A 24,687-nucleotide genomic window follows, 5' to 3' on the forward strand; every position below is an offset into this window, starting at 1 on the left:
GTGTCGTCCTTTCTCCCTTAGAAACTCGAGTCTGTCCCGGTGCACGAAATAGAGACCCCGACATATGGCGGGTGCTGTGTTCCGATAGAATTCACCCCCTTCTCTTCCCTTCCCGACGCCTCAGTCACGGGGCCTGCGGCCGGTCCGAGTGTAGCTTTCAGCATTGATGTTCTCTTACTGGGTACCTCATACTCTTACTTTGTTGGTTGGTTGAAATATAACCCACTTGCCGTAAAATCCAGTGTTTTTTAGTAATATTCACAACGCTGTGTAGCCACCACCACTCTCTAATTCCTGGATGTTTTCCTACTACAGTGGTGGTGCCCACATTCAGGTGCGCCTGCGGCACAGATGATTAATGTGTCCAGTGGCGTTCAACCTGGCATTGCCCCTGGGATGGTCAGACCTGTGGCATCAGAGTCTCTGGGATGCTTATCTGCACTTTGCCTGCAGTTCTATGTTAAGCAGGGTTTTGTTTTGTAGTTTTTGAGTAAACAAAGCTTTTGTAGTATTTTATAGTTGTCGTGACTGGAAGACTTGTTTGCTTCTCTGTGCATTTTCTTTAATGTTACCGTAGAACCAACCCACGTGTATGCTCCTTAAACATTTCATGATATATGCTAGTACACTTGCTCAGCCCTTCGGACAGTGAGCAGAAACTCGACATATATCCGTATTGATGTATATTCAAGGAAAGCAGCAAAGAAATGTGAATGTAAAAAGAAGGAAGGTTAAAAACCTGCATTTTGTGTTTTAGGTCATTGAACTTGACTTCGATCAGTTACCGGAGGGAGATGAAGTTATCAGTATTTTGAAGCAGGAGCACACACAACTGCACATATGGATTGCTTTGGCGGTCAGTATTCATGAAACAAATATTTTTTATATGTTGGCTGGGAAAACTGTTTTCAGATACAGTAATAGCCAGCTTAGGTGCATAAATAGCTTCATTGTACCATGTGTATAGAAATTAACTGTATTGCCATTTATGGAACAAAAAAGTATATATTGGTAAAGGCAAAATTCATTTAAGTTAAATAGTACTCTATATTAAGTATTTGATTATTCAGTGATTGCTCAGTGAAGACTGGCTTAATGTTTGAGGATAAGCTGAGAAAAGACAAGGTGTCAGGATGTAAACATTGCTACTTACCATTATTTCCCATAAAATAAAACATTTCCCATAAAATACTCTAGAAGGTGATTAGTTTCCATACTAACTCACAAAAGCCCTTATGGATGAAGATTATCTTGGGCTTAAGGTTTTTATCCTGTTTGGTCATCAGTACTACTGGAAATTCTCAGGAAAATCACCTCAGAGATCCTAAAATTCTACCACCCTCCACCCCGCCAGCACCAGCTGCATAATGATGTTTCCTTTTTTGTGGGAACGTTATAGTAAATGATTATAGTAATAGAGTAAACACTATAATCATTATTCCTAAGCAAGTGTGCCACAGGCCACTTTTATGGAAAGATACATAGTCTCCTAATACTGTTGTTTTGAAGGGTCAGAGAAGTAGGTCTGGAATTGGACTTGTGCCCAGTGCTCAAGCCTAACTCTTAGAGTTTCTTACGTATGGATGTACTGAGAAGTGCTTTCGGTGACAAGCAGTGCTTGACATGCTAAGTTTTCTAGTCTATGTAGAACAAGCCATTAATGCTTGCCACACATTTTTTTTTAAATATATTTTATTGATTTTTTACAGAGAGGAAGGGAGAGGGAGAGGGATACAGAGTTAGAAACATCGATGAGAGAGAAACATCGATTCAGCTGCCTCTTGCACGCCCCCTACTGGAGATGTGCCCGCAACCCAGGTACATGCCCTTGACCGGAATCGAACCTGGGACTCTTCAGTCCGCAGGCCGATGCTCTATCCGCTGAGCCAAACCGGTTAGGGCAGCCACACATTTTTTAAAACCAGAAAGTAATTTCAATTTTTTTTAGTACAAATGTTTCCTTTAACAGCACTTATACAAAAATTGGAGTATTGAAGAGTTAGCATGGCAGCTGTGGTAAAATAAATTGGTGAAACATTGTGGGCTATAACTTGTTACTTAGAAAAGAGGTGGGCTTTGGGACTTTAGAGTCCTATGTTCAAATTCCAACATGGCTGCTAACTAGCTGTGATCCTAGACAAGTAATCTACCTCTGAGCCTGTTTCCTCATCTAAAATATGGGGATGTTAGTATTCACTTTAAGGGTGGTGAATATACATTATATCTAATCGTATATGAAGCTGCTGGCATAGTATGTGGCCCATAGTAGGTAGTTAATGAATGTTTGATATTCCTTTTATTATAAATTAACCAAACATGCCTAGGGAAGTTATTCAACAAGCCCCAAGTCATAGATAATTTTTGATAGATCTGTAGAGCCAGAACCCAAGTTTTCTGTTTGGAGTTCTATATATCTCTCATTATTGCTTTCTCTCTTGGGCTCTGATTTAGTTTGAAATCAACTATTGCTAGGTAAGAAGTAAATTGGAAACATTTGTAGTAAGTTATAATTTTGATAGCTTTAGTAGATATAATTCACCTGTAATAAACTGCATATATTTCTTGGGTACCATTTGAGAAGTTTTATCATATATAAACACTTGTGAAATCATCACCACAATGGAGGTAATGAATATATATCCATCGCCCCACACCCCCTAAAACTTTCCTCCTAACTCTCCCCTGCCCCCTACAGTGCCCAAGTAACACCTGATCTGCTTTTTGTTGCTAAAGATTAGTTTGCATTTTCTAGAGTTTTATATAAATGGAATCATATAATATGTATTCCTTTTTGTCTGGTTTCTTTCACTCAAAATAATTATTTTTAGATTTATTTACGTTATAGTATGTATCAACAATTCTTTTTACTGCGGAACAGTAGCCATTGTGCATATGAACCACAGCTTGTTTCTCCTTCACCTGTTGATCAACAACTGGGTTGTTTTCAGTTTTTGACTATTACAAATAAAACTGCTATAAAGATTTGTGTGCAGCTTTTTGTATGGACACATGCATTAGTAATTCTGATTTGATTCTTTACCTCATAGCTGGAATACTACAAGCAAGGAAAAACAGAAGAGTTTGTAAAGTTGTTGGAAGCAGCACGTATAGATGGCAATTTGGACTATAGAGACCATGAAAAAGACCAGATGACTTGCTTGGATACATTGGCAGCCTACTATGTACAACAGGCTCGGAAGGAAAAGAATAAGGACAATAAGAAAGATCTTATTACACAGGCAACCCTGTTGTATACAATGGCTGATAAAATTATTATGTATGATCAGGTAAAATAAGTCATAGTTCTTTGAATTTATGAAAGGAAAAAATATTACATGAAAAAATGTGTATGATAGGCAATAGATTTTTTTGAGAGAATTTTTCTTAAAATATCATGGTTAATATAAATAGTCAAAATGAAGAGAGGTTCCTTGATTTTTGTTTTTTATTTTATTTGTGTGGTTTTTTTCCCTTGTTAAAATTGGAATTTCTTTGGTCCTTGTACTGTGAAGTATATTAGCACACAAAACTTATCCACATGTTTAGTCAATAATTCCATCTCCAGGTGAATTTCAAGCATAATTTTAAAAGTTTGAACTTTTCTTTATGTCATTGTTCCTAGCACAGGAGACTTGTTGCATTTCAGAATAATTTCTCAGTTTGTTATTAAGAATTGCTCATTACTAGTTTAAACACCTTACAGTGATAGAGGAATTTGGGTGATGCTGCACCTCCTTTCTACATGGTTTTCATCTTAATGTTACACATTCATGTTAAATTGTGGTTAGTCCTGGTAAAGAGAAATCAAACATGATGCATTGCTTTTTCAGAACCATTTATTGGGAAGAGCCTGCTTCTGCCTACTTGAAGGTGACAAAATGGATCAGGCTGATGCACAGTTTCATTTTGTACTCAACCAGTCTCCAAATAATATTCCTGCCCTCCTTGGTAAGTCATTTTCGGCAAACATCTTACAAATCTGTCTTTTAGCATATGCCTGAATATATCTCTTCATAATAGCTCCTTAGTAATGGGGTAGACACCAAAGTAGAAGAGCTTTTCCTTATTAAAAATAGAACTATCTGTAATAGATCATTGTTTCTGTTGAAGTTACAGAACTAAAATATATACCAGTTAGAACAATTTTGTTATCCACTTCTAAAGAGTCAATAAACAATCTCTGTTTGGACAACTCTAAGCTATTTTAATTATTGTTAACATTCAATATAAAGACAGGACTGTTTTATTTATAGGCATAAATTAATATACTCTTATGGAAAACAAGTTTTGATATGAAATCACTTTCACTGTTTTCAAGTATTTTTTACTGAGGTGTATTTGATTTAGGTGAGTGTAGAGCATGTGAGACTTGTGTTCTTTAATTAGTGCATGTTTATTTTTTAAAAATCATTACAGGTAAAGCTTGCATTTCCTTTAACAAGAAGGATTACAGGGGAGCTCTTGCTTACTATAAGAAAGCATTGCGTACTAACCCAGGATGTCCAGGTAAGAGAAAAACCTTATTTTAAGTCTAAGCTGTGTTTGATCCAACCTAAAATATTAAGGATTTGGCAGTTGCTTATAAAGTTAGTTTTGAAAAGATACTGTAGGTTTGTTGAAATGACAGAATTGAGACTTTTACAAACATATTATGTTTGATTCAAAAACTGAGTAGTAGATGATATTATAATCTTTTTGCCCTATACTACTTTTATTTCTAAAATCTCATTATTTTAGATCTCAAGTTTTGCTGTTAAGGGAAGAATAGGAATGGGTTGACAAAAGAAAAGGGAAATGGAATCAAGATTTTTTTTTAAGATGGGAGAATATCTGTAGATAAGAATAATCTAGTAGAGAAGGAAAATTGGATGATACAGGAAAAATATCCTTATGTAGATGTGAAGGTTAGGATCTTGTGACCAGTGGAGAGGTTCTTTAGTTAGGAACATGGTTGTGTTTTGGCATGGCCTTGAAATCAGGCAGTGTGTATAAGCATAGCTGTGAACGGAGAGATAGTTTGTGCATGTAGTCAGTCACAATATTTAAGGTCTTAATGAAGCTTTTTGTTATCTTTTAAAATTACTCTTCAAAAATTAGATACTGTAGATAGTGTAGCCAGGGAAGTAATCACTTTGGGAAGTAATCAGATCATGAGGGTGGAGCTCTTATGAACAGGAAAATAGCAATGTTATAGGTGTTGTGTTCTATGGTGAGAAAGGTATCTATGGTGAAGGGGTCAGGGTAGGGGGGTCAGGGAGAGAGTAGTATGATCTAACCTTCAGTGAAATAAAGTTTGTAATATACCACAAAATTTAACAGTGTAGTTATACTGAGGTTAATTTTGGGTTTTGGGGGTTTTTTTGCAACTCATAAATAGAGAATGTTTAAGCATTTTTAAAATTTAAACCCTAAAATGCTCTAGCTTGACAGATTGAATGACTTTATTTTTTTAGCGGAAGTTCGTTTAGGAATGGGCCATTGCTTTGTGAAACTCAACAAACTGGAGAAAGCTCGTCTCGCATTCAGCAGAGCCCTGGAACTTAATTCCAAATGTGTGGGAGCATTGGTTGGACTGGCTGTTCTAGAGCTCAACAATAAAGAGGTATGTGAGTGGAAAAATCCTGGCTGATAGTCAGGCCCGCAGTCCCTTATCTAAAACTCCTGAGGCCAGAGTGTTTTAGAAATCAAGATTTCAGGTTATAGAAATGTAAGGTGGTACCTGCACTGCATAATATAGAAAATCCGGTTATTAGGACTCAAGCCCAAATGTAAACTTATATTTCTATGGCAAAAGGAGTGGCCGTTCACACCAATAGGATAGCCTCACACTTCAGGTAAAGTCTGCCACCAAATGAGCTTGCTCCAAAATAATAATAAAACTTTTTTAGAGGCTTTGGATTTCAGAATCTCAGTTATGAGATTATAGACTGTCTATCAGTTTGGAGTACATTGAACTGCATGTAACAAACAAAAGGCACACACAAGTGACTTAAACATAAGGCTTAAAAAAAAAACATAAGGCTTTTCATTGTGTACTAAAACAGCTAGACTTGGATTTGGCACCTCATTATCATCAAACCCAGGGTTTTATATCTTTCTGTCCTCCCTTACATGTGGCCCTCCTCCTCATGTCTCACCTCATAGTTGTAAGATAGCTGCTACATCTCCAGACATCTCATTATTATATCTGTATAAGGAAGGAGGAAAGGGAAAGGATAAAAGGCTTTCTCTTAGAGAAGTTCTACCCTGCTTTTCGGCTGGAACCACCATCTTCCAATAAGTCACCAAAATGACTAGCACAAAGGGAAAGAGGAGAGGCACCCGCTATATGTTCTCTAGGCCTTTTAGAAAACATGGAGTTGTTCCTTTGGCCACATACATGCGAATCTATAAGAAGGTGATATTGTAGACATCGAGGGAATGGGCACTCTTCCAAAAGGAACGCCCCACAAATGTTGCCAGGGCAAAACTGGAAGAGTCTGCAGTGTCACCAGCATGCAGTGGACATTGCTGTGAACAAGCAAGTTAAGGGCAAGAGAATGAATGTGCATAGTTAGCACATTAAGCACTCTAACAGCCGAGATAATTTCCTGAAATGTGTGAAGGAAAATGATCAGAAAAAGAAGCCAAAGAGAAAGGTACATGGGTTCAATTGAAGTGTCAGCCTGCTCCACCCAGCGAAACACATTTTGTGAGAACCAATGGAAAGGAGCCTGAGCTGCTGGAACCATTCCCTATGAATTCCTAGCATGATAAATGGAAAATAATAAAATACCTCTGTACTGGTTTTGTAAAGTTCTATCCTGTATTGAGAAGGAAGCTCCCATCATACTTCCCTGTATAATTGCCTAGACAGGGCTTTCAGTGGAGGTGCTTCTGCAATTAATTATAAGAAAACTAAATTTTTACAGTTTAACTCACTGCTTGAAGTGTTTTATCCCTGGTGAAGGTCAACTAAAACAAGAGCTATATTTTGGCATCGGAACTTAGATTTATGTAACCTTATTTCTTCAGACTATTAGGGAAACTGTAAAGTGCTAGTTAAGTAATGTTTTCACTCAGCCCTGTCATCATTGTTTTTCTTTCAGGCTGATTCCATCAAAAATGGTGTCCAGCTTCTTTCCAGAGCTTATACCATCGATCCTAGCAACCCTATGGTATTGAACCACTTGGCAAATCACTTTTTCTTCAAAAAGGTAGGAGAAGTAATTTCTTAAAGTTCTTTGCTTTTAAAAAATAATTTTTTTAAACTCATAGAGACAACAGTATGGTAGTTTCCAAAGAGAAAGGTCAGGGAGGGGATAATAAAGGGTAAACGGGGTCAAATATATGGTGACGGAAGGAGATTTGACATTAGGTGATAAACATGCAATGTAATATACAAGTGATGACTATAGAATTATACTCTTGGAACCTATATGATTTCGGTAATCCAAGTGAAAAATCAGGTCTGTCGTGAAGGTCATGACCCATGCATTCAAATGGAGCTGAATTCAGTCTGGCAGTTGCTATTCTCGGGTGATACAACATTTCCCTGGAGTAAAAAACACCTGAATTCAGCCCAACCGGTGTGGTTCAGTGGTTGCTCATCGACCCACAAACCAGGAGCTCACTAGTTCGCCCAGTCCTGGGCTTGATCCCCAGTGTGGGGCATGCAGGAGGCAGCTGATCAATGATACTCTCTCATCATTGATGTTTCTATCTCTCTCTCCCTCTCCCTTCCTCTCTGAAATCAATAAAAATATATTTTAAACACCTGAATTCAGAGTCTAGTTTTTCCACTTTCGACAACACGCTTTATCTCTTTAAGCCTTCACTTCCCCATCAGTAAAATGGTAATAATGACACTCTTGCCGAAACCGGTTTGGCTCAGTGGATAGAGCGTCGGCCTGCGGACTGAAAGGTCCCAGGTTCGATTCCGGTCAAGGGCATGTACCAGGGTTTCGGGCACATCCCCAGTAGGGGGTGTGCAGGAGGCAGCTGATCGATGTTTCTCTCTCATCGATGTTTCTAACTCTCTATCTCTCTCCCTTCCTCTCTGTAAAAAATCAATAAAATATATATTTAAAAAAAAATAATGACACTCTTGGCAGGATTTTGACTAAACTTGGAACTAATGTAAGTACCCCTAGCATAGTGTTTGGCACGTAGTAGTTCTCAATAAATTGTAACTGTTCCCATCACTGTTAATAAGGGACTTAACCTCTCTTAGATTTTTCTCATCACAAAAATAGGGCTGATTACTGCAAAGGATTGTTGTAGGGATTAAGAAAGTAATAGATATAATGGGCAAATGTTAAATCCCTGGTAAACGTTAGTTCCCATTTCCCCTAAATTTATCAGCAAGGGAAATGAGGAAAATGATAAATGATCTGTATACAGTGCTGTTAGTTCAGTTAACATTTTAAAAGAAGTCTTTTAAAGTTGAGAGTGTTAGAGATTGAATTCACTCTGTTGGTTTCGGATCTTCATTGTTCAGGATTACAGTAAAGTCCAGCACTTGGCCCTCCATGCATTCCATAACACAGAAGTGGAGGCTATGCAAGCAGAAAGTTGCTACCAGCTGGCTAGATCATTCCATGTTCAGGTAAGATCATTTTCAGCCTTCTCTAAATATGAAATCCTTTTTCTAGTTTTTCACGTCTTTGAAAAACTTTGTACATATTGTTGGTCCTGCTTTACTTTCATTTTTTAGGAAGATTATGACCAAGCTTTCCAGTACTACTATCAAGCCACACAGTTTGCCTCATCCTCTTTTGTGCTGCCGTTTTTTGGTTTGGGACAAATGTATATTTATCGAGGTGACAAAGAAAATGCATCTCAGTGCTTTGAGAAAGTTTTGAAAGCTTATCCTAATAATTACGAAACTATGAAAATTCTTGGCTCTCTGTATGCTGCCTCAGAAGATCAAGAAAAACGAGACATTGCCAAGGTACATGTTTTTAAAATCTTAGCTATTTTCTGTTATCTATTTCTCCCTAGACTCATTCCTTATTTCTTGTCATTGCTGGTAGAAATATGATGAAAGCAGTTTGTTAGCTGAGCTAGCTCCAATTGAAAGAACAGTTGTAGAGTAGCCACCACTTTCTACTTTGACAGCTTGTAGTTGGAATGCTTTAGCTTAAACTCTTTTTCCCCAGGGCCATTTGAAGAAGGTCACAGAGCAGTATCCTGATGATGTTGAAGCTTGGATTGAACTGGCACAAATCTTAGAACAGACTGATATCCAGGTATTTTAGTAATGCTTTTCATCTCCTACCTGATGTGCTTTTTGTAAGCCTGGCAGAGTATATGTCTCACTCTCTTTCACTTACACCTTATTCTGCTCACCTTGAAAATACAGGGTGCCCTCTCAGCCTATGGAACAGCAACACGGATCCTTCAGGAAAAAGTACAGGCCGATGTCCCCCCAGAGATTCTAAATAATGTGGGTGCCCTCCATTTTAGACTTGGAAATCTAGGGGAGGCAAAGGTAAGAAAATAGATATTCCCTTCTTCTATGCTATCAAATTGAATGCATACTTTTCTAGCTGTATCCTCTAAGTTTTTTAACAAAAGATTCTTTTTTTTTAATAGAAATATTTTTTGGCATCACTGGATCGTGCAAAGGCTGAAGCTGAGCATGATGAACATTATTATAATGCCATTTCTGTCACAACATCCTACAATTTAGCCAGGCTGTATGAGGCGATGTGTGAATTCCATGAAGCAGAAAAACTGTATAAGAACATCTTACGGGAACATCCTAACTATGTTGATTGTAAGAATTTCAAACTCATTTTAATGTATTAAAATTCCCACAGTGGCAACAGAAATTTAGCCTGAAAATAAAAAATCTTTCTTAAAACCAGTAGTCAAAAATTTTGAAGGTTGCCAGAACCGGTTTGGCTCAGTGGATAGAGCATCGGCCTGCGGACTCAAGGGTCCCCGGTTCGATTCCGGTCAAGGGCATGTACGTTGGTTGCGGGCACATCCCCAGTGGGGGGTTTCTTAAAACCAGTAGTCAAAAATTTTGAAGGTTACAATGTCCCCTTTTCTTTAAGGCAAATTTGTGACCTTAAAATGCAGCTTCTCTTAAATTTATGCTAGAAACTGACACAACTAAAAATCAATTGTACCTATTTCATGGGTAAGGCTATCGCAGTGAGTCAGCTACCTTTATTAGACTTAACAACTCCTTGGTGATGGATTTACCTTTATGTTGGTCCTGCTTTTCATTTCCTAGAAAAATTTTTGCAATGTTTGTAATAGTGAGAACGAGCAGTGTTTTTCCTTGAAATAATCATTACTGAAAATGTTCTACCTTGAATTTTTACAACCTAAACATTGTAAAATTTGGAAAGTTTTTAATTGAATATAATTTACATACTGTACTTCTTAAAAGAACCTAAAGCTATGGTGTTTTGACTGGTCAAATCAGGAGCTATTAACTTGGCTTCTGACATGCTATTATTGATGCAATAATAAATAAGAGTTTAGTGGAATGCCAGACTGAATCTGAATTGATTTGATAGGCAGTAGTCAGCCATGGTTGGTTTCTTGAGGCAAATGACGTTTTCTAGAGAAAATAACGTACAGTTGTGTGGCACTTTTATTAATATTACTTAAGTGAAAGAGTCACAGAGTACAGGTTTTCTAACAAGTAACTCCTAGTCGTCCATGCTTTCACTGTTTTGCTGTATGATGAGCAGCTTTGTAAGAAAAAGTAACTTGACAGTACTGTGCATCAGAGAGAAATTGGATACGGAACAGCTCTAAGCATTTAAAAGAATTTAGCTTGAGATAAGGACTTGGAACAGGGTGCTAGCATTGGAAATGGAGTGGGAGAGGTAAATCTGAGATTTCGAACAGTAAGACTTGATAGTGGCTGAGTTGCTTTAACTTGTTAGATTATTAATTAGTTATATTGGTGCTTGATATTTTTTTCACCTGTGGGACTTTTTCTGCTCATCATATGAATGTGTAAGCCAAAAAAAACAATTGTTTCAAATGTATGCCTTTAAAATTATGACCTTTATAACTAATACTTTAAGCAAAAACTTTTAAATGTTCATTTTCAGGCTATCTGCGCCTGGGAGCCATGGCTCGAGATAAAGGAAACTTTTATGAGGCTTCAGATTGGTTTAAGGAAGCGCTTCAGATTAATCAGGTTGGTAATATTAACACTTAGGTTTGAAAAATAATTATTTCATCTTTTTGCCCCAGTAAATCAGTTTTCCCTTTTATGGCTATTATATTTCTAGTATCTTGGCATCTCTCTGGGTTTGTTTGTTTTTTGGTTGTTGTTTTTTCCATGTACTTGTTAAAGATATTAAAAAGTATAGAATTTATCTTAACTTTTTTATAAGGCCCACAGTAAGAAATAGGTTTCACATCTTAGCTTAGTACACACACGTATACAAACAGCTGAAATGAATGTTTTGTTAGTCATTATGTGCTCTTGCCATGTGGATGACACTGATATCTTTACTGTATTATTCCATTCTACTGCACTTCTTTTGCTGATAATTACACACTAAATTGATTTAACAACTCTCAGTTTGAAAACACTGTTGTAAATGTAGCTTATAAACCTCTTCAGTAATCAGCTGTGTGGAAAGATAATTGATCTCTGAATCCAAATTACAGATTTCACTTATTTTTATATGTGTCTCAGGACCATCCAGATGCTTGGTCTTTGATTGGTAATCTTCATTTGGCGAAACAAGAATGGGGTCCAGGCCAGAAGAAATTTGAGAGGATATTAAAACAACCGTCTACACAGAGTGACACGTACTCTATGCTGGCCCTGGGCAATGTCTGGCTCCAAACTTTGCATCAGCCCACCCGAGATAGAGAAAAAGTAATTTCTTTTTGTCTCTTTAAAACAAAACTGATACTTGTTTCCTTCTTGTTTGAATTTTTGTATATCATCTGGGTGTTTTTTATAGGAAAAGCGCCATCAAGATCGTGCTCTGGCCATCTACAAGCAAGTACTCAGAAATGATGCAAAGAATCTGTATGCGGCTAATGGAATAGGTGATTATGAGACTGGGACCTCCATAATTTGTGAAATGAGTGCTTTTGGAGGAATGTTTGTAGATCAGAATTTTCTTCTAAGTGTAATGAAGTTAGTTGTTTTAAAATGGACTTTTACTTGTTTTTCCCACCACAAATAGAAAATTCTGAACTGTGTACCTTTTTCTAACTTTAGGAGCTGTTTTGGCCCACAAAGGATATTTCCGTGAAGCTCGTGATGTATTTGCCCAAGTAAGAGAAGCAACAGCAGATATCAGTGATGTGTGGCTGAACCTAGCACACATCTATGTGGAACAGAAGCAATATATCAGTGCTGTCCAGATGGTAACGTCTTATCTTTCAAGATATTTTTATTTTGTGTCTATTGTTGAGCAGATGTTTCCTGAACCATTCTGACCCTATCATGGAGTTGCATGCTCTCTTGTGATACTGTGTCAATTCAGAGATTTATAATTGTATAATGTGAAGGCCTGTCTTTGGTGGCCTAAGAAGGTTGGGTATTACTACTGTATTCAGAATATCAGAACGGCACTAGTGACAAGGACTTACAGAAGCCAGATTGCATATGATAGTGTCAGAAGTTAGGTTTTTGGAGGTGCACCTTCCTGATCTGCAGAATGATAATGTCGCCTTTTAAAATGCCAGTTGATTACTAGGGATAATCAGGGGAAACTGTCTAACCATCTTTTATGAAAAAGATCTTACCTATGACAAGATGTGTTTCATGATCAACAAGTGACATGCTCATGGCAAAAGTAATACCAGTATTGTTATATTACTGGTTTTCCAAAATACTAACAGCCAAAAATATGAGCCTTCTCATGCCCATTGCCAATAGGTTCCACCAATCCTAAAGAAAGGTGGTAGAGAGTATAACCCAAAGGAGCAAGGTATATGACTTCTAATAAGTTGTCAATAGCTGATTCTAAATAGAATTGCTAAAGATGAAAACGGCCTTCCAATCTGCTTATCCTTTCTATGTTGGTCCAAATTTCAAATGGAAAAGCTATTTCTAATAGTTTTTCTTTTGATCAGATTTTTTATGTTGTAAAAATGTATCCTGGTGAAAGTCAAAAATCATTCTCAGATTCTTTGGAATTAACTATTCAAAGGATTAAATCCGTTTTTATATAGCTTTAAGACTGTTTGAAGTGTTATCACAAAATAATAGTATAATTTAATCCTTGTTGAGTTTTAACTTCCTCTTTTATTGTAGTATGAAAACTGCCTCAGAAAGTTCTATAAGCACCAGAACACTGAAGTTGTGCTCTATTTGGCCCGGGCCCTCTTCAAGTGTGGCAAGTTGCAGGAATGCAAACAGACTTTGCTGAAGGTAAAAATAACTCATACACATTTTATTCTTTTTTATGCATGTTCACATACCTGACACTATTTGACTAAAATCCTTTTTTGTGTCATTAGATTATGTGCAATATTTACTTTGTTTTTTACTTATAGGCTAGACATGTGGCACCCAGTGATACAGTTCTTATGTTTAATGTGGCCTTGGTCCTACAGAGGTTAGCTACCTCTGTCCTGAAAGACGAGAAGAGTAATCTAAAGGAAGTACTTAATGCTGTGAAAGAACTGGAGCTTGCACATAGGTAAAGAGTTTGCAGAAACGCTTTATTTCTTTAGACCTATGTGTCTCAAAAGGTGCTGAAAATCACTTCTCTCGAGAATCTCTTAGAAAAAGGGAATCCATTCAAATAATTCCAGCGATTTTTAAACCAAAGCAGATAGCTGCCACCAGGTGGTGCCAAACTGTAGCTGGGATCCTGCCAGATTTGGATCACAGAGCCAGATCCCGGAACTGGCTGGCTAGCTAGCTTTGCAAGCTTTTCATTTTTAGATTTTTCATTAACCTGACAGTGATACGACCCCGCATTTTACACACTGAAACTTTTAGATTCCACTTATGTTGGTTTCGTTATGCCAGTGTGTCTTTTCATGGGATATTCATTTTCATTGAGTTAAGATTAAGGCCTTCCCTCTTAAATAATGAATATGTTTATTCAGCTTAAAATGTGTGTAACTTGATAGTATTTATTTGTAATTCAGTGTATGGTAAAATTAAAACCTGACATCTTTTCAGGTTTTGTCCAACCTTTTTTGAATTCTTGTTTAAGCATTTCTTCCTTTGCTTGGTAGATTGTGTTTTCGTGGCCTCAGAATCCTAACCTCCATGCTGACATTTTTAGTAAATTTAGTGTTTAGTAAATACTCATTGCTTAAACTGATTTTTGGTTATTTGTTAATTTATTGATGACATTAAGTATAACTTGGCTTTTCTTAATGAACTTGGTTTTTTATTGAAAAAATTGAGTGGCATATTGATGAGAGTCCTTTTTTTAAGTGGGTTGCATATATAATTTTCCTATTGAGATGCTAGCCCTTCATGTATTAAATACGTGCATGTAAGTCAGTTGATGTATAAATCTTTGCTCAGACTATTGTTGTACAACAGAAAAAATTTAAAGGGCCTATTTTATTAAAATTATTTTTAAGTATTTTATTTTCTCATTTTGTTTAGATACTTCAGTTACTTGAGTAAAGTGGGAGATAAAATGAGATTCGATTTGGCCCTTGCTGCCACAGAAGCCAGGTAACTACTGTTTGTGAATGGTGACTTCGGGAGAAGTGGTGATGGCGAGGGGGGCTGGGAGAGTGATGCAGTGAGCAGGGTCCTGCTCTGCCAGGGGTCAGTCTTTCACACTCCTCTCTGGGACCCCCAGCCTGGACCAAGGCTTTCTTCTGGGGGTTCTTTCAGGGAATGTGGCAACATTTGTTTAGTGCTTACATTGGCTGCAAAACTACATCAGCTTTGTCACCAGAATCAAGATATGATTCCTGATTCTTTGAGTCATGTGAAGATAATATTGAAGACCTTTTGGGCAGATGTTTAAAATTTGGAAACTTAACATAGTTGACAGTATAGGTTTATGGGAAATGAAGTTAATTTTGCTAATTAACACTTCCCATAGATAAGAGCTAATGATCATGCTTCAGACTTCTTAATTTGTGTAAGGAAAACACATGCTTTGAGTTTTTGAACAAAAAGTACACTGGCTGCACTCATGTTTCTCTAACTCTGAAATGTTCTAGGCAGTGCTCTGACTTACTGAGCCAGGCCCAATACCATGTAGCCCGGGCACGCAAACAAGACGAAGAAGAGAGGGAATTGCGGGCCAAACAAGAGCAAGAAAAAGAATTGTTAAGGCAGAAACTTCTTAAAGAACAGGTATTTATTGTGACTTATACTAGAATTAAAGAATTATGTGCACACATATACTTTGTATGGTAAAAAGAAGTCCTTTTGATGGTAGGTATGATTTATTTCACCGTAAGAACATTTTGATAAAGTTTTTTTCTACCCTTTATTTCTCATAGGAAGAGAAACGTCTGAGAGAGAAGGAAGAGCAAAAGAAACTTTTAGAACAGCGGGCCCAATATGTTGAGAAGACCAAAAACATCCTTATGTTTACTGGAGAGACTGAAGCAGCAAAAGAAAAGAAAAGAGGCAGTGGTGGTGGACGGGTAAGATGTGCCTCCCACTCACACTGCTGGCCCCAGTCCCTGCCTTGACTTCCAGAAATAAAGATAAAAATGATTGCATTCCCTCTGTACTTAGTCTTCAGCTAAAGACAGTCTTCCCAGACAGAGTGCTTTTACTTAGAAATGCATTCCAGTGTTAGCTGAGTACATTCTACCTTGTAGTGACCTACCTAAGCTGTTGACAATTTTTGCCATTTGAGGCATTTATCCTAATTAGAAGTCTTTAAAATATGGGCCTCACCAGGCACCTCTTCCATGTGATTCGGAACAAAATCCTTCATTTGTCACATGACTGAGAGGATATGGCCTCTTCCTATACCTTAGAATTCCAGCCACATTCCATCACCCAGGAAAGAGCTGATTATAATCTTATTTGCATTTCAGCGTTCTAAGAAGGGAGAGTTTGATGAATTTGTCAATGATGACACCGATGAAGACCTGCCAGTATCCAAAAAGAAGAAGAGAAGAAAGGGCAGTGGTAGTGAGCAAGAAGGCGAAGAAGAGGAGGGTGGAGAGAGAAAGAAGAAAAAGAGGAGAAGGTATTATCAATGTGTTATAAATAACCTTATGAAGGTGGCAAAAGACCTCTCATTTTCTGAATCAATCTTATGTATAGAATTTGCAAACACCCGGAAATCACTTGATCTTCCAGGTAGTAAAGCCTCTTGATAGCCCACTTCCTTTTAATCCTTCAAGAGATCACTAAAGTCCCTTGAGCACTGGAATCACCTCACATCTTCACAGCTTCCCTTCTGAGAGCCACAAGTTAGAACTAATTGCCTTTCTTTTATCTTTAAAGTTTTTATTGGAGGATATATGCAATTTAGAATGAGAAAACCTTGTGTGTCCATACTGCCTGTCCCTGTGTAGTCACTGTGCCTTAGTTTCCTCCCTGTAAAATGGTAATAGTGATGCCCACTTCATGGTTTTGATGGGTATTTTAAAAAGTGAATTCATGTGAAAGAAAGATCTTTTAATCGGCCCAGTGCCATCCACTTTGAGATAAGTGGTGCCCTGCCCATCTCTCACCTGGAGGTGCCTCTAAAGCAGTGGTTCTCAACCTTCTGGCCCTTTAAATACAGTTCCTCATGTTGTGACCAACCATAAAATTATTTTCGTTGCTACTTCATAACTGTAATGTTGCTACTGTTATGAATCGTAATGTAAATATCTGATATGCAGGATGGTCTTGGGCGATTCCTGTGAAAGGGTCGTTCAACCGCCAAAGGGGTTGCGACCCACAGGTTGAGAACCACTGCTCTAAAGTGTCCCATTCCTCTCCCCTGGCCTGTTCTTCCCAACCCTTGGATGACTATATTTGGAAAAGAATCTGATTAATTCATTCACACAGACCCATAGAATTGAAGCTGTAATGGGATATCAGCTGGCCTTAGAATGAGTAGTTAGGAAGGAGGAAAGGACAGGGAGATGTTGAAGTCTGGAACCTGGGTCTTGTCTCACATCCTCTGTCACCACCAAATGCAAGGTTCAGACTTATTTTAGATAATAAGAGGGCCCAAGAGTGACTTAACTGGCGAATGTGAATGTTTTGATGGCAAGTAGACTTTATAGGCATGCATGAATCTTGACAGACTTTTTCTTGGTGTTCACTACTTAAGACCTACAAAGGGAGAAGAAGGATCTGATGATGAAGAGACAGAAAATGGCCCCAAACCGAAAAAGCGCCGCCCACCAAGAGCAGAGAAGAAGAAGGCGGTGAGTTTATAGTACTGTGGTTCTCCATAAAAGGTTTAGTGCACTAAAATACATTCTTTCCCTGCAGTTTCTTCAAGCACTGACTCTTGATTTTGGAATTTACTGGTTGCTGTTTGAATGTATCATTATAGTACAAACCCAACTGAACAAAATGTCCTGACGTGAGAGTCTTGACTGATCTGTTATGTTTGATCTTTCTTTAGCCCAAGCCAGAACGTCTGCCTCCTTCAATGAAAGGAAAAATAAAATCCAAAGCCATAATATCATCAAGTGATGATTCTTCGGATGAGGATAAACTGAAGATTGCTGATGAAGGGTAGGCATATTCTTCCAATGAAAGATAACTGAGCTCTTCCAGGGACGGTCTCTATACGCAGTCAGAATGGTCCAGCCTTTGACATACCACTTTAGGCTGTCCTGCAATACAGCCTCTAACAAAACTAGTCTGGCCCGAATCCCTGGTAATAGAGTTGTTTACCTTTACACCAAAAAGGGGGGGAAAGTGCCAATATCCATATGGGGTGTCTGCCTAAGCACTCTTTGTGGAGTTAGTGTGTGAGACCTAAAGTTGTAATGAGGTTGTCTAAAATGAAAAAGCATGTCAGTAGAGCCTAGGGTGGGCCCCTGTGTGTAAATTGTGCTGTGACAAGATCAGGCGTGCTTTTCGTATTGAGGAGCAGAAAATCATTGTGAAAGTGTTGAAGACACAAGCACAGAGTCAAAAAGGTAAATTAAAAAAATGAAGCTTGAGTAATAAAAACAAAAGACAAAAAAAGAAAGAAAGGAGGGAGGAAAGGAAGGAAGGAAAGAAATAGAATGGTCACTGCCAAAATGTCTTCTCTTCCAACTTCTTAGAATCTTATAGTTGGAAGAAACCTTTGCACCCATCTTCTTCTAACCCATCATTTTGTCCCACTATGAGTTTGTCCCTAGAAGAAGAAAACCTATTTTGAAATCTTATTTCTTCATGGATATTAGCTGAAATTTCCTGCATGCCATTCTTCTAAATGTATAATTTTGCTGTACTACCATTGACTGGAGGAGCCTGATCCTGGTCATGTGGAGATAGGGACTGCTTGACCGTTTCCTCCCATGTTGAGGTGACTCAGCTCCACCCGCTTGGTGAGGGCTTATCCTAGACAGCTTGTCCAGTACTCTTCCTTACCTCACAGCTCACCAGTGAAGTAATATTTGCTTTTACTTGTCCTGAACTTGCCCTTCAAGATTGAGGTGCCCCCCGCTCCCCGATTTGGAATCTTAAGACCAGGACTCATGATACCCTACTACACCATGTTCTTCTGATGGTCATCACATCATTTATTCATTCAATAGACATTTGAACAACATTGTAGGAGATGGTGTGCAAAGTACTGGGATATAGAGGAAAAAGATGTAGACCCCGCCCCCAAGGAGTTTATGCTTTAGAAGCAGCGGAGAATCACAGATAAATAAAACACATTCTAGTAGGTTAAGTGCTATCACTTAGGTTTGCATTTATCGTTTTCCAGTGACAATACCTAATCTGGAGTTGGGAAGCTGTAAAAGATATTTTTTGTGAAAGAGATGGTTTGAGCTGAGTGTTAGAAAAAGAATGGATCGTCCTGGTGGGTTAGAGATTGAGGCAGAGATGAGAGGCTAGCACATTGAGGGCCTGAGTGCTGGTGAGAGGCTGGCCTTGTAGGGGAGGGATCTGAAAGGAGCCATCTGTGAAGATTTGCAATTCCCCTTTTCTCTGAGGACACTGGCTGACACAAATTCGGGCTGCTCTTCTCTGCGGCATTGTTTTGCCCTTGCCCACAGTGTTGCCCTGACCCATTGGTTAGAGGCATGTGTGATCAGAACAATGAAGTGTGTGGTTTTGGATTGAGCACTGTTAAAATGCGTAGCCAGAAAGATCCAGTGTGAGAGCTGCTGCCAAACCTACACCTGAGGCCAAGGCCAGGTTGGTTGGGGCCACTTGCATCAGTTAGACTTTGTCCTAACCACTGTGACGTGCTTGCTTATTTGGCCAGATGAAAAGGAGTGAATTGGATCCCAGGGCGCCCACTGGCCTTTGGTGTCTATACAGAATGAATATTTAGTGTCCTCTTGGCCACTCTTCATATTCTGTCAGAGTGACCCGAGTTACGTAATGTGTGCGCATGTAGGTTTCTGAAGAACGTAATATATTCACCTCCCTCACCTTTCTTAGACCGAACCCTATAGGATTCAGTATTCCTTTCTTGGGATATCTGCAATGGGAGCCAGAACTGAGGAATGTGCCAGAGGAGTATGTCCCCTCTCCAAGGCTCTGGGGGTGGTGAGTGGCTAAAGGAATATTCTTTCCTCCAGAGCCTCCAGGAAGCAGATTCCCTGGTGCCGCCACCACTCCAAGCAGAGGCACAAGCACCCTTCCCCTAACCTCACAGCTGATAAGTAGAGTACACAAGCTGCAGAATTCCTGGAGCCCAGCTTCCCAGCTTGAGTCGGTGTCTGGCTGGAGGGCACCAGTGCAGTAGCAGATCCAGGGGGAGAAAAGGTGACTTTGCTCAGCGCTGATGGCAGGTGGTCACAGGACAGGAAATGTCCCAGTCATCCAGCCTGGGGCCAGGGTTAACCTCCAGTTTCTACAGCCAAGTGAGATCCTGGGCTTTTCCTGGGCTGCTATGAATTTGCTTATAAAAATAAACTATCCTTTTTCTATAATTTTATATATGAAATGTACTGCTTTGTTCTAATGAAAGGTGCTTAAAGCCAGTGAGGACCATCCTTCACTGTTTATATTGCTTATAGATAAAGTGCCTTATTTTTTCCTTTTTAATCCTTTTTTATTATGAAATATATCACATTTATTAAAAAGTACCCAAAACAGGGGACTCTTCCCCCTCCCTACGTGGGAGTCTGTACTTGTTCTTCAATAAATCTCCACCTTTGCTATACCAAAAAAAAAAAAAGTACCCAAAACATATCACAAATAAATATCTCTATAAACACCGTTCAAGTCAAGAAATAGAACATTAAATGCCCTTATGTGTTAAAAGCACCTTCTCTACTTGTCAAGTTCTTGGTTGGCCAGAATCCTGGTGTTTGACCAGTGTTTGTCTTTTTGCCAGACATCCCCGCAACAGCAACAGCGACTCGGACGAGGGTGAGCCGCGGAAGGACCGAGCCTCTTCCGAGAGCGATTCAGATGAGAACCAGAACAGGTCTGGCAGTGAGGCGGGCAGTCCCCGAGGGCCCCGAAGACAGCGGTCGGATGAGGATTCAGACAGCGACCAGCCGTCCAGGAAGAGGAGGCCCTCGGGGTCCGAACAGTCGGACAATGAGTCTCTGCAGTCTGGGAGGAGCCCCGGCTCGGAGGTGGACTCTCGGCCGGCTTCCCCGAGTGCTGAGTCAGAGCGAGATTCGGAGAGAGGATCTGATAACGAGGGTTCTGGCCGAGGTTCCGGAAACGAGTCAGAACCAGAGGGATCCAACAATGAGGCCTCGGATCGGGGCTCAGAACATGGGTCAGATGATAGCGACTAGGTTTTATTTCATAAATAAGCATCTCTGGAGGAAACTTTTTTAATATATGAAGCTGTGATAAAAGTGTTTCAAATGTTTAGTCAAACAGTTGTGAAATTTTTCCTAAGGCAATATTTTTTATCCGTTTGTATATTGCTAAGCCCAAGCGACATTTCCTGTGTTAGAGCCCAATATTTGACTCTCTTGTGCAAGTGAAGAATGTGACTATTCTTCATGATGGTACAGTCCCACCTGTCATATGTGAAAACTGCAGTAAAGATAAACCCGACGCTAAACCATTCCTACAAGGTTTGACTGAAACTGGCAGTCTCGTGCTCTTTGTGTTAAGCAGCATCCAGTTTGACTTTTGCAATCTTTTACCAAGTGGTGCAAGAAACTTGGCATTAATGTCTTTGTTCCATTTTAATCTTAGATTAAGAATATTTTTATTTTCTGGAGGAAGAGGTATCTACTGTATAATTGCACCAAAGTACAAATGAAAGGAAGGTTTTCTTCAGTAGTGTAATACTGTAGTGATGTAGATAAAAATCACAAACTTATATATAATTTGTTAGGTTGAGTAAGATGTGGAAACTGTGTTTTTGTTAGTAGAATGCAGAGCTACCTAAGCTGCATAATAAAATTCTTTACAAACTTTTATGGGCAACTTTGTGTCTTTTTTTATATGTGAAAATTTAGCATAAATAGACTAGACCAGTGGTCGGCAAACTGCGGCTCGAGAGCCACATGCAGCTCTTTGGCCCCTTGAGTGTGGCTCTTCCACAAAATACCACGTGCGGGCGCGCACGTACAGTGAATTGAGACTTCGTGGCCCATGTGCAGAAGTCAGTTTTCGGCCTAGGCAAGTCTATTTTGAAGTGACGTTAGAAGTGGGGGGTGGACATATAGAGAGGATGAACGAAAGAAGATAGACAAAACAAGTATACAAGACGAGTGTGGATGGGAGGGTTGGAAGGGGGCCACCTCAGTGAACGTACCTCAATCAGATTGAGGACGTTTTTAGCAAAGGCCAGCTTAGGAGTACCCTAATTAAGTTAATAACAATGTACCTACCTATATAGTTTCAGTTTAAAAAATTTGGCTCTCAAAAAAAATTTCAATCGTTGTACTGTTGATATTTGGCTCTCTTGACTAATGAGTTTGCCAACCACTGGACTAGACAGATATTTGGAAGAACCTGAAATAAGTCAAACGTTTATTCAAAACTTGTAATTCTTTGTAGATTTGTGGAGGTGTTTTTGTTTTTTTTTTGAGTTGCAAGTAAACTAAGGTACTATGAGTTTTACTTTCAATAAGTTACTCAATCTAAGAGCAGAATTTTTATATAGCTCAGTACAGTTTGTAAAAGCTATAATTAATATATTCAATAAGTATTAGGTTTTGAGAATGGAGAGATTTAAAAAAAGAAGTCTTTTCTGTCCTAAAAAATGTAGTGGTGAAAGTTCATTGTCCCTATGGTATGAAAAATGGGGTAATGTTGGACAGGCTGTGAGAGCAAAGGGAGGATGGAGTCTAGGCCAAGTTTCCTGATGGACGGGACACCTGAGATGACTCAGGTGGAGAATTAAGGGCGGGTGTTACAGGCCGTGGCAGGAACCAGAATAAGGAAGGTGAGGCTTTGAAAGGTGAAGAGCCTGAGATTGAGAAGTTCATGCAGCTCTTGAAGGTGAGGTTCAAATTGCCTGCTTTTTCCAATGTCACATAACTGAGGTGAATTAGTTAATCCTCAAATGACAAAAGTCCACCTCAGAAAAGCATTTCCCAACTGATAACTCTGAACTTAAAGCAGTATCTAAACCAAAGTTCCCTGGCAGGTGGTCCCTTGGAGTGCTGGTTACGTAGGGATTTAACCTAGTGCTGATGGCAATTTCACTACCTGCTCCAGGTTTTGGCTACAAAGGTGCTTTTGAGTACATTCCTGCACCCTTGGAGGCGGATCTGCCTACTATGGCTAGTTCTCCCAGGTGAGCCCTCAGATGAACAGAACAGCAATATTCTCCCCCAGTCGAGTTGCCCACTCTGGCCGAGTCAGAAGCCACTGTTTCTTCAGGTGCAGCTCCCCTTGGAACCTGGAGGTGACAGAAATGACAGACGTGGGGAATGCCCCACAGAAGGAGAAGGTCCCTCCTGTGACAAAGGAAACCCGACTGACCTGCTGTCTGCTGCCACTGCCCTCGGGTCCCCAAGCAGCTTCAGAGCAGCTTCATTGTCCTGGAACCTGCTTGTCAGGATTAGCCTTCCTTTTTTTGTTTTGTTTTGTTTTTCAAGTATATAACATTAGTTTCAGGTGTGCAACATTAATGACTTGATATTTGTATATATTGCATTAAGTCTAGTTAATATCCGTCACCATCCATAGTTATAAAAATAGGAAACAGTATGTAGGCTCCTCAAAAAATTAAAAATAGAACTATCATATGAGCCAGCAATTCCACTTCCGGGAATTTATCAGATAAAAAGAAAACACTAAAAAGAAAAAAAGTATAAAAAAAGAAAACACGCAAAATGATACCTGTACCCCTGTGTTTATTGCAGCATTATTTACAACCTAAATCATGGAAACAACCTCCGTGCCCACGATGAACTGCTGGGTAAAGAAAATGTGACCTGTATTGGAAGGCAGCCCTCAGTGCACGGTGATTGTAAGCAAGAGGCCTCTCACAGAGGCCCTGGTCTGTATCTGGCTGTGCCCTGAGAGTGTAGGTCTGAGATTCTGCAGGATCGAGTGAGAGAGGGAAGGCAGAGGTTGCTTGCTCCAGCCTCTGCTCTCAGAGAGCAGCTCCATGGATCCCTCCATGTGCAGCCAAAGCTCCCAGACATACAAATCAGCCTCTTTCATAGAAAGAGGGGAGGCGGGGGCGGGGGGGTCACTGCTGTCTGTGCAGTGCCCAGGGGGTGCTGGCCTGCCAAGAACTGTCTCTGATGGTACAGTTCCATGGGACAGAGGAACACAAGCCCCTCTGGCCTCCAGAGCCAGGGACCAAGGGGTGTCCCCTGGGCAGCAACCACAAAAACTGGGCCACAGATGCAAACACCAGGGCACTGGCCACGCCTAGGAGCTCCCCTCTGAGAGGCACTGGGGGTCTGAAGGGCAGCGGAGGGAGGGCATGGAAGTGGCGAAGGCAGAGGGGGCGTGCAAAAAATGTCACCCACCAAAAAAAAAAAAAAGAGTAAAAAGAAAAAAGAAGAGGATGGTGCCTGCTAGCTTCTGCAAGTCAGAGCAGGGAGAGGCACCTGAGCAGAAAGACGGCTTTCGCAAGGCAGAGGGAGTGCACAAGGATGGCACCCATCAGGCCCTGCCCTCCTCCTCGGCTTTACATGGGCAGGTGAGCGCTTTCACCTGGGGGCGTGCTTTCCCCAGGCTGCTGCCGGCTGGGCCCAGGTGAGTGGGTGCGAGCCAGCCCTTTCTCAGTTCACCACAGGCCCCGATGGTTCTCAGCGAGATATTTGGGGGCTCGTCTCCCAGGTGCAGATCTTAGAAGTTGGGTGGCCGATGTAGGCTATAAACTCACTCCTCGGAGAACCCCGGGTGGTGGGTTCCCTCCAGATTGTGGGTGGGATTTAGGTGAGATTGTGTCAGCCTTTCCTACCGCCTTCGAAGTGGTTTTTTCTCATTTACCTGAATTGAAAGAGTATTTTACTGGCTCTTAGGGGTGTGTGTGTGTGTTTTTAGGAGAAACTGACCCATGTGAAGCGGTGGTTTTGGTGCATCCTCCGCGAGGTGAGGTCGGGGTCTTCCTATGGCACCATCTTGAAGAGAAGCTCAGCCTCCCGTTTGGCAGCAGCACCTGAGTTGGTGGTTAAGTGCAGACCTGCGGATTCCAGGGGGTCTGCAGTCGTCCTGGGACCTTGCTCTGTGCTGCTTACAAGCCATGTGACCTCCGGCAAGTC

General features: G+C 40.0%; 1 protein-coding gene and 2 pseudogenes across 1 annotated transcript; all 3 read left to right on the forward strand.

Moving 5' to 3' along the window:
- The first annotated feature begins 351 nt into the window (after positions 1-351).
- Positions 352-21,435, forward strand: CTR9 (CTR9 homolog, Paf1/RNA polymerase II complex component). The gene is made up of 25 exons (XM_014545899.1): positions 352-399; positions 758-856; positions 3,048-3,287; positions 3,831-3,948; positions 4,417-4,506; positions 5,454-5,602; positions 7,089-7,196; positions 8,480-8,587; positions 8,696-8,932; positions 9,141-9,230; positions 9,344-9,472; positions 9,577-9,760; positions 11,061-11,149; positions 11,657-11,842; positions 11,931-12,018; positions 12,194-12,342; positions 13,235-13,351; positions 13,477-13,622; positions 14,552-14,623; positions 15,124-15,259; positions 15,409-15,555; positions 15,958-16,112; positions 17,193-17,289; positions 17,493-17,605; positions 20,382-21,435. The coding sequence occupies exons 1-25, from the start codon at positions 352-354 to the stop codon at positions 20,794-20,796; spliced, it is 3,510 nt and encodes a 1,169-aa protein (XP_014401385.1). The 3' UTR covers positions 20,797-21,435.
- On the forward strand, positions 6,275-6,753 carry LOC106727423 (annotated as a pseudogene).
- LOC106727424 lies at positions 17,612-20,125 on the forward strand (annotated as a pseudogene).
- Positions 21,436-24,687: the final 3,252 nt, after the last annotated feature.

This window comes from Myotis brandtii, unplaced genomic scaffold (genome assembly GCF_000412655.1).
Source record: "Myotis brandtii unplaced genomic scaffold, ASM41265v1 scaffold422, whole genome shotgun sequence".
Lineage (NCBI taxonomy): Eukaryota > Metazoa > Chordata > Mammalia > Chiroptera > Vespertilionidae > Myotis > Myotis brandtii.